We start from the raw sequence: 13,901 nt of genomic DNA on the forward strand, positions 1-13,901 counted from the left end.
CTCATTGTCTGGGATTCAGACACTACTGTTTCAAGTCAAACTTGGGGCTATTCTAGGAAGATGACAACTGTACCAAATTAGCAGTCGTAGTTTTGTAACATTGTTTGAACCAAGTGGCTTGTTTGCTTAGAAGTAAAATCCGTGGTGCCCAGAGATGAGAGGATGGATAAATGGTAAGCTGACTATGCCATCAGGTCTTTGCTAAGAGTTGACTAGTTTCTAAGATTCATGGCATTCTAGTCCATATACTCAGGAGTCATATGAAGAGCATGATAATACCAAAGATTAAAAATCCAGTGACATGGAAACACGTAATATGTAAAGGAGACATCTTAACTTCAGAATGAAAAGAACTAGCAAAAAGGTGAAAAACTGAAAAATGAGTTGTACTTTCTAGAAATACTTTATTTAGAATATGGGTAACTAATGACCCTAAGAATCATTATTTTATAAATCATGATAGTCTCTGTTTTTCCTTCTGCTAATATTAAGACCTGCCATCTTAGTTCCAATTTATATATTTAAAAATATAATGTCTGCCTCAAATGAAACAAAAGTGACATTCTATTTCAGACTTGCAGAGCTCATACACTGCTGTAGTAATATAGATATCTTGGAACTTATAATTTTTAATACTGAGATTTGCTCATTCATTTATTAAATGCTTATTGGGTGCTTTCTACATGCCAGGCATTGTGCTAAGAGCTGAAAAATGGTAAAAATACTTTTAGATACCTCTAACCTGAAATTCAAGTAAGCAATTCTTATGAAACTGGGAGTAGGGGTACAGCAGGGTGGTAGGGGAGGCTTTTCATGTGGAAAGGTCTGAAATAATTCATCCTGCCAGGGGTGGTGGCTCATACCTGTAATTCCAGCACTTTGGGAGGCCAAAGCAGGCAAATGGCTCTATCTCAGGAGTTCAAGACCAGTCTGGGCACACAGCAAAACCCCATTTCCATAAAAAATACAAAAATTAGGCAGGTGTGGTGGCAAGTGCCTGTAGTCCCAGTTACTCGGGAAGCTGAGGTGGCAGGATCACTTGAGCCTGGGAGTTCAAGGCTGCAGTGAGCCATGATCGCACCACTGCACTCCAGTCTGAGGGACAGAGCAAGACTCTGTCTCCAAAAAAAAAAATAATAATAATAATATTTTAGCAGGTATTTTATATTTTACAAAAACAATACATAAACCAGAAATAAAAGTTACTTTTCCCATGGCATATCATAGCTGGTGTTGTTAAGATTGAGAGTCCTGCTGAAGATGCATGGGGAGTTTATGAGTCTTCCTAGAACCGGCAGCTCAGTAAGTGAAAAGACAGATACCTCAGGAATCTCAAACAAAAATAAACGAGTTGACAAGCTGGTCTACATGAACTTGCTATTTCAGTAAGGCAGCCAATGAGTGAAGGAGACTAAAATACTCCCTCTTTAAACTATAATGCAGTTGATCACAACAGTCAAACCAGTTTTCCTTTCAGAAATGAACTGAATGTCTTAAGATTTTTACAGACAATGTGGATACTCATTTCAGTTGACACTTATTTCCTTTGGATATACACCTAGTAGTGGGACTGCTGAATCACAAGGTAATTCTATTTTGAATTTTTGGAGGAACCTCCATACTGTTTTCCATAATGGCTTTATTAATTGAAATTTACACTCTTACATTCCCACCAACAGTATGTAAAGGTTCCCTTTTCTCCACATCCTTGCCAACACTTTTGTCTTTTTGCCATTCTATCTAGAGTAACATCGATCTCACTGCGATTTTGATTTGCCATTCCTGATTAATGATGGATGTTGACCATTTTTTTCATATACCTATAAGCCATTTGTATGTCTTCTTTTGAGAAATGCCTATTAAGGTGTTTTGCCCATTTTAAATAGGATTATTTGTCTTTTTGCTATGGAGTTGAGTTCCCTATACTCTGGATATTAACACCTTATCAGATACGTAGTTTGCAAATATTTTCTCCTATTCTGCAAGTTGCCTTTTTGCTCTGTTGATTGTTTCCTTTGTCATGCAGAAGCTTTTTAGTATGATGTAATCCCATTCATCTATTTTTGCTTTTGTTGCCTATGTATTTAGGTCTTATCCAAAAAATCCTCGCCTAGTCTAATGTCATAAAGTGTTTCTACTATGTTTTCTTCCATGAGTAGTTTCATAGTTTCTGGTCTTACATTTAAGTCTTTAATCCATTTTGAGTTGATTTTTATATATGGCATTAGATAGGAGTTCAGTAATAGATGATAGATAGGGGTCCAGCAATCCCTCTATGGGTTATATATAAAAAGGACATGAAATCAGCATGTAGTGAATATAGCAGTAGCTACCAGAGACTGGGGAGGGCAGAGAAAAGCGGGGCAACTGGGGGAGGTTGGCCATTGGGTACAATGTTACAATTAAATAAAAGGAAGAATAAGTGTCCTACTGCACAGTGGGGTGACTACAGTCAACAACAGGGTATTGCATATCTCAAAATAGGTGGAAGAGAGGATTTTATATGTTCCCACTACAAAAAAAAAGATAAATATTTGAGGTGATGGATATGCTAATTAGCCTGATTTGATCATTGCATAATGTGTACATATATTGAAACACCACATTGTACTCCATAAATATGTATTAATATAATGATTGTGTCAATTAAAAATTAAAAAGTTATACTTTTTAACTAGAATATGTAAATATTCACCTTACATTCAAGATACTTGTTTTCCTTTCTAAATGGATATTACAGTACTGTTCTCTGGAAAAAAAAATAAAAAGACTTTCAAAACAGCCATCTTACTTGAAAAAAAAGACACTGGAAGAGCTATCTGCAAATCTTGTCCTGTGGGTCTGGGTTTATCACTGTCCACTGCCTGCTACAATGTCCTCTCCTATTTTTTTCTCATCATTTTTAGGCACAGCCAATAGTCAGAATAGGTCAAAACTGGAAGAAAGTGAAAGTATACCATATATCAATGAAAATTAAAGAGAGTTTTTTAAATCACTTTTTTTTTTTTTTTTTTTGAGATGGAGTCTTGCTCTGTCGCCCAGGCCAGGGTGCAGTGATGTGATCTCAGCTCACTGCAACCTCCACCTCCCCGGTTCAAGCGGTTCTTCTGCCTCAGCCTCCCGAGTAGCTGGGATTACAGGCACATGCCACCACACCCAGCTAATTTTTTGTAGTTTTAGTAGAGACAGGGTTTCACTGTGTTAGCCTGGATGATCTTGATCTCCTGACCTCGTGATCCGCCCGCCTCAGCCTCCCAAAGTGCTGGGATTACAGGCGTGAGCCACCACGTCTGGCCTAAATCACCCACTTTGTGTATAACATTATACTAGGCACCTCTTTCCTGCTAACCATTATACAACTATAGGTACAAAAAAATGATCATCCATCAGTGAAAATAATGATGAGTACGTGGTTTAAAAAAAAAAAAAAGGCTGGGCGTGGTGGCTCATGCCTGTAATCCCAGCACTTTGAGAGGCCAAGGCAGGCAGATGATCATTTGAGGTCAGGAGTTCAAGACCAACCTGGCCAATATGGTGAAACCCCATCTCTACTAAAAATACAAAAATTAGTTGGGCGTGGTGGTGCATGCCTGTAAGCCCAGCTACTTGGGAGGCTGAAACAGGAGAATTGCTTGAACCCAGGAGACAGAAGTTACAGTGAGCCAAGATTGAGCCACTGCACTCCAGCCTGGGCGACACAAAAAGAAAAAAAAAAAGATGCAAGTGTCTAAGCTCACTGTTTTGGTACCATTTGGTAAAACTCACCTGTGATTCTGGATTAAATTAAAATTTCCTGGCCAGATGTGGTGGCTCAGGCCTACATAGTCCCAGGTACCTGAGAGGCTGAGGCCAGAGGATCATCTGAGCCCAGGAGTCTGAGGGCAACCTCAGCAACAAAACGAGAACCCATCTCTTTTTTAAAAAAAGAAAAGTTCCTTTCCAAACTCCTCCAGTCCCTCCGAAGCCCAATCTTGGTTAGATTAGTCAGTTTATAACACTTTCTGTCTGATAAAGACCTTTCGCCACCTTTCTATAACCTGTGGATTACCAGATCAATAACCTGGAATACTCAAAATGAAACACACTCAAGTCACCCAGAGCATTTCTCTCAGCTTCTTCTGTACAAAGACAATAAAACCTGCTGCTACCTAAATGATATGCTATACTCTGAAGCCTCCCTCAACTGATCCGTATCTCTACTACAGCCATCTCACACATGTATTTGACATATATTATTGCATTTAATTCCTATAATAAGTAGATACACAAGAATGTAAGCACCACAAAGACATACAGTTTTGTCTGATTTGTTCAGTGCTATAGTCCCAACACCTGTAACAGGGCTTGTCACATAGCAGGGGCTTAGTTATTAAGTGTTAGTTGACTGAATAAACAATTTACTGAATGAAGAATAGGGGCAAGTATAATGTCTAGTTTTCCTACACGGGAAAACCACAAATCAAAGGGATTACAAGACCTGACCAAGATCACATGACTATGAAATGGCAGTACCTCTAACAGAACGAAGGTCTCTTGGCTCCAAATCCAGTATTCTTTAAATTATCATTCCCTCCACCCTGGCCATGTGTACTCTCTTAAAATACAGAATGCCAGGAGAAATGAAGCCACAAGATAAACACAGAACATCTTCCAAGAGCAAAACTAAGTTACTTTGGGAAAAAGAAAAGAAAAGAAAAAGAAAAAGACATCAATTACAAAGTAGATTTTGAGAACTTACTTCAATTTCAATGATAAAACATGGATCCGAGAAAGACCTTTGACGTTTACAAACAGCCACTTGGAGCCTCCCTGGGGCCTAAGTGTCCATGTTTTTGCTCCTAGAGGCCAGTAAATGATAAAGCTGCAGAAGCCTCTGAGCACAAAGTAAGGACCAAATTTCCCACAGTCCCAACACATCCGGGACTTAGAATCTGATCTGATTCCTACGCACAGCCAGGAAGGAGAGACGGTCACTGCTCCTATTCTACCTACTTAGCAGTCTCCTACTCTTTTTCTTCCCTCTCCCTGCCTTTCCATGCAGCCTTGGTCTTCCTTTTCCTTTCAGCAAACAGGGCCATTAACACATCTTTTATTGTGCTAGACCAGCATTCTTTAAACTGGGGTACATGTTTGGGGCAAAGCTAACACTTCCCAAGGGTCTCATCATCACAACTGTAAAGGAATCAGTTTCTACATTTGAAATTTCCAAACGTACTCTTGTTTAAAAATTAATGGGCTTGGGTCCACGATTGCGTTGGACATCCATCCTGTGATGACCTTCACTGTGATGGAAGGAAGCTGTCGTTCACCATCTCCCCTTCACAATGGTTCTTCACTCACTTTACAAAAGTAATGCACTTGTATTACCTTCTCTACATCTTTTTAAGATGCATTGCCTGAGGGTGAAAAGACCTTGGGTAGAGAAACAAACAAAGGAACAAAAATATTGATTCATGTTGCAGGGTGAAAGTCTCCACTATTTAGGTAACAACTATTTCTGTTAAGTCAGGTAACTTCCAATTCTTTGTTTTAAAAAACAACCAGAAATCATTAAATATTGAAAGTCTTATGATCAAAATAAATACGAAATACTGGATTTCAATCTATATACTTGTTTTTTTTTTTTGGTTACAGAGAGTATGGCAGAGTGATCAATAGAATACTTTCAAGCATAAAAATATATTACACTGAGACAGAATTCTATACAGCGGAAGAGAAATGGAGTAAGAATTTAAAGAGATAAAGAAAAGGTGTAAAATGTTTAACTTTCAAAAGATTGATTCTTGAATCTCATGAATTTTTAAACAAATGATATTAAAAATCAAATATATATTTTACTAGAGTTTTTAGAATGATGTAATACTTTAAAATATGAATAGTTACAATATGCTGAGAAATCACATCCCCTGCAAGCATTTAAACTTAGAATGAAAAGTTTTAGCATTTAACTGAAAAATGTGCTTAGGGACAGAGTTTCACCAAATCTTTTAGGAGGTATAGAAGCAAAAAGGTTGTAAGAATGCTACTCTAACACAAGCCTTCAGGGTCTATCCAAGATGAAATGAGGAGGAGAGAGAAAATGAACAATTTACCACCCATCCAGTTTTGAGTGAGGATGGTTGGGGGTGGAGGATTAGTATTTTCTCCATCCTCTCCTTGGTCCTAAGCACATTTGCTGAACCCAGTTCTACAGTCAACAGTTTATAAGACTGATGATCAATCAGTTTAAATATCTGATCTTAATTGCACTGCTGACTGGGCTTAGACCTCAGCTGATGAGATACATCTCATCAAATCTCCCAAGGAGAATTGCTAGAGTACCTTTCTCTGGGTTCTCCAGAAAAACTTATGGGGCAACATTTATAAAGGCTCAATTATTTTGTATTTATCTTATCATACAAAGGCAAATTTCACCATCAAGGATGTAATATTGAACACATCTATCTACCTGGCACTTCAGGAGTGGCATGTATAATGCAAAGAATTGGAGAGTTCTTTATATATTGTGTAGTGAATATTCTAAGGATGGCAAATGTCCTGAACAGTCATCTCAACAGACATATCTACGTTACTAGGCCCTCAAACCCCAATTTTTTTTTCTCCTGTTCTGTAACCTCTTCTTCCCCACTGCCTCTTGCCTCTTTTCTGCCACTCCTTTGGGAAGCAGAAAGTTGTATGTATGATGGATGAGGCCAGCACTTAATTTGGTGTCTACACTGTTTTTAAAATATTGACTTTCCAGTCCTCAAGCTCTCAGAGAGACAGTGAACCTATTTAGAGCAGATGTCAGAACAACTTCAACCCTTCTCTCCTTTAGTACCAGGAGGTAGCCCAGTTTGAGATAAGAGGTCAGTCTTCAGAGTCAGAAGGTCGGCTGGAAATTCCACTCCACCATTTACTAGGTACGAGTCTTCAGGCAAGTCAATTTTTCTGAATCTTAGGTTCCTGAAATTCTTAAAAATTGTGTTGCTGAGGATTTGAGACAATACATATTATGCATCTAGAAATGTACCAGCCCATAGTAGGCTTCTGATAATCAATAGTTGTGAAATTAGATTTTTTAATGTTCTTTAAAAATTATTTAAAATTAGCCAATCATTTCCTCTTGGCATAATGTCAACTAGTGGCATGTTTTTCAATTTTGTTCTAGTCTCTTTAAAAACAAGTGATTTGAAAAATGACTATCTTTCATTTCTAAGTATAGGGTGGGCGTGTGCAGATGTAAAATGTACCTGCGGTACTAAAACTGGGGAAAAGGCAAACACAGGATGAGGACAACACAAAACTTAAGATTTCACCTATAACATTTATAAATATGCCAGCATGTCCTCAACCTGTCCTAAACTGTGTGAAACATGTTTAAAAACATGCAAAGAATCTATGATTGACTCTTTTAAAGTGTACCCAAATTAAACTGCTATAACAACACTTTCCCCAATCAAATTAGAAGAGAATTTTTTGGTAAATACTTAATATTTTCAGGATGTAGACAGACTGATACTACCACAATGTTCACGTTGGTGTAAATGAGGATTTCCTTTAGTCTCTAAAGCAATTTGACAATGTGTATCAAGGATTTTAATAGGACTGACATGCTTGTTCAGCAAAGTAGAAATATATTCTAACCAAAAAACTCCCAGATGTATGTACAACAGTATTCATTACATCACAATTTTTAATAGCACAAAATAATACAGCTTAATAATGTCCACAATAGGGGATGAAATTACTTGGCATAGCTTAGCCCATGGACTCTTTGGCAGCTATTAAAAATCATGTTGACAAAAATATTTAAATGAGATGGGATTGTTAAGTGAAAGAAGCAAGGTATAAAGCAGTATCTGGCAATGATTCCAAATTTGTATGTGCCACTATGATTCTCAAGCGGCAATAAGGAAATAAGAGAAATTTACAATGAAGAATTGGAATTACATGTAGTGATCAAAATCCATTCCACAGCTTGAAAGGACACAGTGTTAAGACTTGCTACCCACGTCCTCATTTTAGAAAGAAGTGTGGGATGAGTACACTGCTGATTCAGATCCTTTTTATGAATGGCAGGGATAGAAAAGTGGGAAATAAAACTGAAAGTCATGTCGGAAAGTGAGATATTCCACCCCTTTAAACTTTCAGTTTAATGAAGCTTTTGAGTGGCTTTTACACCACATGCAGCAATGCTCTCTGCCTAGCTAGCAAATGTGGCAGTGTGCAGAGATGAGAGAAGGTAGGAAAAGGTAAGGACTCACAATCTGCCAATATACACAATTTTGGAGGAGGAAATGAAACGCTGTGAATACAAACACACACACCAGTTCAGGTCTGCAGATGCTATTTAAAGCACACAGCATTTTCCCACCCCCACTCGAAGCAGAAACGCCTCAACACACCACCTGTGCGTCCCCCCGCCCCGCCCCCACCCCACCGCTTCAACAGCTACTGTGATCTGCACTTCATTACTAGTTTTAAAACTTCCAGCTTATTCCCAATGCACCCTACTACTACCAACAATCAAACGAGGATAGCAAGCAAGCCAAGATTGTTTTCCAGCCTTCACGAACTTTCCTGCATCTATTTTTCACATCAGATATACAAATGTCTAATCAAACCCCACAGATAAGAAACAGAATAAAAACTCCTTTGTGTATGTATACATCTCACGTTACCCACTCTTCTACCCCAGGAAACAAGGAGTAACCCTAGTGCCTGTGACTCGAAATGACATCTTTCTGCTTAGTGTTCTTCTGACCTGGCCTGTGTAGTCACAGCTCTGCCTGCCTGCCTGCCTGCCTGCCAGCCTGGGCCCGGGTACTTCCACAGCTGCCCCACAGCAGGGCAGGCTTCTTTCTGCAAACAGTCTAAAATCGCATGACGCCAAAGCCCACTGAAGTTATGATGAAAACAAGAGAAGACCAAACACACCTAAATTGCCACCTTACGTGTCATCACTCTCCAACTGAAAGGTGTCTACTTGCTTGACAGTATGCGCAACTATGTGTTTGCAGCTGTCACACCGCAGAATAAACAGTTGGGGGAAGGAGTTGGGTGGGTTTCTGGTGGTCAGTTTCAGGAAATACACCCTTCTTAGTTCTGAGCTCAGGTTCCGAATCAATACGTTTTGGAGACTTATTTTTTTTTCCAGACTGGAAATGCGCTAAACCTAATAGTTAACCTTAAGCATACCATCACTTCTGCTAAAAACATTTTCTACACACAGCCCCAAATTACTTTCAGTTGGGTTAAACAAAACAGACAAGCTGTAATACAAGGTCTCTGAGAAATGTGATCCTTTTCAATGGTCACCCAGGAGCTTTTCCTCTTAAATCTGTTTGGCGGGGGATGGGGGAGATAGGGAGGAGAGCACCCAAATTAAGATGCCACCCGGAGCACAATGATATTCTCAAGAAAGTTGCCTAAGATAACTCTTCAGGGTTTCCCTGGTTGAGTAATTCTTGCAGGCGGGTGGGGAGGGATATCTGGCGTCCAAGATTACGATCTGCAGAGGTCTCCCTATGTTGACTTTTTTTTTAGGGCGTCCTTTTTAATTATACTGCAAGGACTCTGATTTCCACCTCCTTGTCTGCTGCTGGGGGGAGTTGAGAGCAACGCGCCAGGGCTGCGGCAGCCGCTCGGGCCAACTCCGGCGCTCAGGGGCGGGCAGCCCACTCCCCGCGGGTCCCACCCTCTCCAGCACACGCGCGCACACCCGCGTGGAGACGGCTGTCCTCGCCCGTCTGCCCCGCGCCCCAGCTGGGACTCACCGTTGTCCAGCCGCGCGATCTGGGGCAGCCGGTAAGTGCTGACCAGGAGGTCGAGCGGCACGGCCACCGAGCTCCACTTCACATCCTTGAGGCTGCAGCCCAGCGAGGGCGCCGGGTCCATCTTCCCCGAAGCCTCCTGTCCCGCGCTCCCCCGCCGCCGCCACCGGCACCACCCGCGCCTCGGCGGCCGCCGCTGCTCGCGCTCGCGGTCTGGGGCGCGCGGGAGGCGCCGGGCAGCTCCGGCCGCGGGCAGCCGGGGGGGCGCGGCGACTGGGGCGGCCCGGAGGGCGGGGGCCGGCGCCCGGCTCAGCTGCCGCTGCGGGGCATGGCTGGGGCGCCCCGCGTGCCCTCACGCCCGGAGAAGACTCAGAGCAGCCCCGCGGCTGCGGGCGGCGGCGGCGGCCCGGGTGGCTGCGGCGGCTCCCGCTCCGCCTCCTCTTCTGGCCCTGGGTCTGCAGCTGCGGCGGCCGCCCGCTCGCCTCCTCCTCCTCTTACCCCTCCTTCCCTCCGCCTCGAGCGTGTGAGGAGGAGCCGCGGGTCTGAGAAACGCCATAGCAGCGCTCCCAGCACTGACTAATCAACAAGGTGCGAGCAACGCCTGCGCAGCTCTGGGAGACACCGCCTCCGCCTCCCAGGCGCCGCCCGCTCCGCCCCCAGCTCGGCCTCCGCCTCCCGCAGCTCCCGCGGCCCGGCAGGCTCGCGTCAGCTCCCCGGCCGGGGCCGCCAGCGCCGGCGGCTCGGCGCACTCCGCAAGCTTTAGCTCTCGCTCCCCCGTCCGACCACTCGGGCGCCCTGCAGTCTCGCCGGGTGCTGCTGCGCGCCCCGGCTCCTTCCCCGCCCAGGCCCGTCCCCGGAGCCCGGGAATTGCCGAGCGAGCTCAGGTATCGCTCCCTGAGTCGTGGTGTCGGGCACCGTCCGCCTCCACTCCCATCCTGGCAATGCGGTGGCTAAATACAAGGCACAAAAGATACCTTTAGTGGCGCTCCCTCTTGCTTCCCGGTGACCCAGACTTTGGTCAGAAGAGTACCACAGCCCGACGGGGCTGCGGACGGCAGGCGTGGAGCACGCCTTGGCGTTTCCCCTCAACCCTACTCCTCTACCATCGGAGCTGGAAATGACTCCCAACAGTCTCAGCTTTGGCTACTAGATAAGATAAAAAGGGCAAAGCACCGAAAAGCGGAAAGGTGGTGGGTGATGAGTACCCACATACAGGAAGGTGGCCATTCGGTCTAGGACCTTCACTGAGTGAACGAGCTGCTGGAGGCGACGGGAGTTGATGAGGCCACCAAACACCGTAGACACGGAGATGGGAAGGGAAAACTAGGTTACTGGGAGGCTGCTGGGGTCAGCTGTTCTCACCCGCTTTTCCCATTCATTCTCTTCTCATCTTAAAGGTTGGGATCATTCTCGTTTTCTAGGTATATGTACCAAGACATTAGGTAGTTTGGCAAGATTTCATAACTCGTAGATGGCCGTGCTGGGATTCAAACCTACAGTTTGCTTTGCATGATCAATCATTCTCTGTCTCTCACAATGTTTGACATGGCCTGCTCACTGTGGACAGAGCTCAGAATATAAAGGTGGCATGTCCTGCCTTGTATGCTAATCTGCTTTCTTTCTTTCTGTCTTTCTTTTTCTTTCGCTTGCTTAACATTTTGTTAAAATAGCAGAGGTGAGTGGTTGCTAAGGTTGCGTATCTGCTCTGTTTTCAACACGTATTCAATGTTCAGTGCTTGATAAGGTACAGCAAGTACCCGCTTCGCCAGCCCAAGGGGACTTGAAAACATCCCGCTGCCTTTTCGTGGCCTGGCTTAAAAGGTCTGTGCTAATAAACCACTCCATTAACATTTGAAGAAAAACACAGATTCTTCTACACCCACCTTCCTGATCCTCTCACTTTGAAGCATTAGCGATAATTTTCACAAAATTCATCTGAAAGTTTTGACCTTTGGGTCATTCACATTGATTTTTTGAAAAAGTCTTGGAAAAAAGTGGGAAGTATTTTACTATAGAGTGTATGCAGAATCAGAAGTCCATAAAGTTCTAAGAATTGCTCACATAGAGTGTTTCGGCCGGGCGCGGTGGCTCACGCCTGTAATCCCAGCACTTTGGGAGGCCGAGGCGGGCGGATCACCTGAGGTCAGGAGTTTGAGACCAGCTTGGCCAACGTGGTGAAACCCCGTCTCCCGTCTCTACTAAAAATACAGAAAGTTAGCCGGGCGTGGGGGCGGGTGCCTGTAATCCCAGCTACTCAGGAGGCTGAGGCAGGAGAATCGCTTGAACCCGGGAGGCGGAGGTTGCAGTGAGCCGAGATCGTGCCATTGCACGCTGGCCTGGGCAACAAGAGCGAAACTCTGTCTGAAAAAAAAAAAAGTTTCAAAACTTTAAAGATTTAAGTGCCAGCTAATTTTTTTTTTTCTGAATAATTAATCACTTCTGGAAATAAAGCTCAGAATCCAAAAATGACATAGGAAACATCTAAGATTGGGCAGGGTCAAGGGTCTTTCAACCTGTAAGTAGATCCTAAACCCTTATATGGTAGGCTGATTTTTTAAAAAATGACTTTGTTACTTTTATATTCTCTTTAAAAGCTTCAGAGAATAAGAGAAGTAGTTTCCTCTCACAAAAGGACTGGTGACTTTTGACCTAAAGACAAGATAAAAAGTAAAAAGATTAATGTAATCAACTTTTTAAAAATCAATAAAGGACTTACATTAGATCTGTTATTGCTGACCTTGCAGAAAAGGTTGTATTTCAATCTTGAGTATTAAAAGGAAGAAATTTTAGTGAGCTGCAAATTCTTAGTAAGTTTCATGTCCTGGAAGAACTCTTACAGAAGGATTTTATTTGTGAGATGGAGAGTTTTGGTTAAACTGCCAAAAACAAAAACAAAAAGCAGTTGAGAGGGATAATCTTTCAGTCTGGCTGAACTGTACTTCCAGACATGTTTCTTTAGGTTGTTGGAACAATGCAAACCGTGTATACAAAAGCATTACAACTTGGTGCAGGGGCAAAGCTTACAGGACTTTGAAGTTTATGAAAAGGAACATCCAAGAAAAGTTTTCTTTAAGGCAACAATTGATGCACTGGTCCCTTGTTCCTACTAAGTACCTTTACAAACTGAGATTTGTGAATTAAAATATCAGCTCCAGAGCCAGATGGCTTGGATTTGATTAGTGGCTCTGCTTCTATTTAATGTCATGGGAAACTTGCTGTTTCCTCCTCTGAAAAATGAAGATAATAATAGTACTCATCTCATAGGGTTGATATGAGAATTTAATCATTTAATATACATTTAGCATTTAGAATAGTGCCAGATGCATAGGAAGTGCTATGGAAGTATTAACATTTGCTATTATTATTAAAAACCATTGGCTTTAAAGGGCAAAATTTATAGAAAAGATGAAGAGATAAATGCTGACGATTTGAATAGATTTGAAAAATAAGAAATGATTAGATTTAGGAAAATAGTTATATCAGGCAAGGAGTAGAAGAACATTTTTTAAATGACAAACCTAGCTGGGGGACTTCATTGCAAATCTAGAGTCTGTGGGGTTAATTTATTCCACAGTGAACCCGCCTCCTACCCAGCAGACCCAGGCAGTGATCATGAAGACTCTGTATATGCTATTGATAAGCCCAAAGGTGAATCAGGTAAATGACACTACAGGACTCAAGTGACAGACACTTGCCAGCTTCCTAACTGTGAGTCTACTGTTTATACACGCATAACTTGTTAATTCTCTGCATTATCAGCTTTGCAAGATAAAAATATTACATATTGGTTTTCCTCATATCAGAGTGTCCTGGCTTACATAATATTCTAGCAGTCAAGTGCAATATCAAAGTTCACAGCCCTAGTGATTTTTTAGGTCTCCCCATTCTTTCCCCTTTCACTTAATTGCCATGTGATCCCCAGAGCTAACTTGAAAGACAGTCCCTAGCTAATGCTTTTTGCAGTATCTATATCGTCATTGTCTATGAAATTAAGTGTAGAGCCCTTGGCATGGCGTAGAAGGTTCTTCCCTTATGTGGCTGGGTCTGCCTCCCTAACCTCACTCCTGTTTGGCTACCTTCTAATACCCTATGATCTGGGGTAGCACCTGCTTGTAGTTGCCCAAATGTATCATGGTAATGCATACC

The 13,901-nt window shown here is 42.6% G+C and overlaps 1 protein-coding gene across 2 annotated transcripts in view; it reads right to left on the reverse strand.

Moving 5' to 3' along the window:
- The window catches only part of GAREM1 (GRB2 associated regulator of MAPK1 subtype 1), a 208,062-nt gene extending 198,027 nt beyond the window's left edge, over positions 1–10,035 (reverse strand). For both annotated transcript variants that reach the window (XM_003830252.6, XM_034943933.4), the window contains exon 1: positions 9,759–10,035. In XM_003830252.6, coding sequence (XP_003830300.2) covers positions 9,759–9,879 — 121 coding nt within the window. In that variant the 5' untranslated portion in view covers positions 9,880–10,035. The remainder of the gene's footprint in view (positions 1–9,758) is intronic.
- Between the last annotated feature and the right edge of the window lie 3,866 nt (positions 10,036–13,901).

This window comes from Pan paniscus, chromosome 17, assembly GCF_029289425.2.
Source record: "Pan paniscus chromosome 17, NHGRI_mPanPan1-v2.0_pri, whole genome shotgun sequence".
NCBI classification, from domain to species: domain Eukaryota; kingdom Metazoa; phylum Chordata; class Mammalia; order Primates; family Hominidae; genus Pan; species Pan paniscus.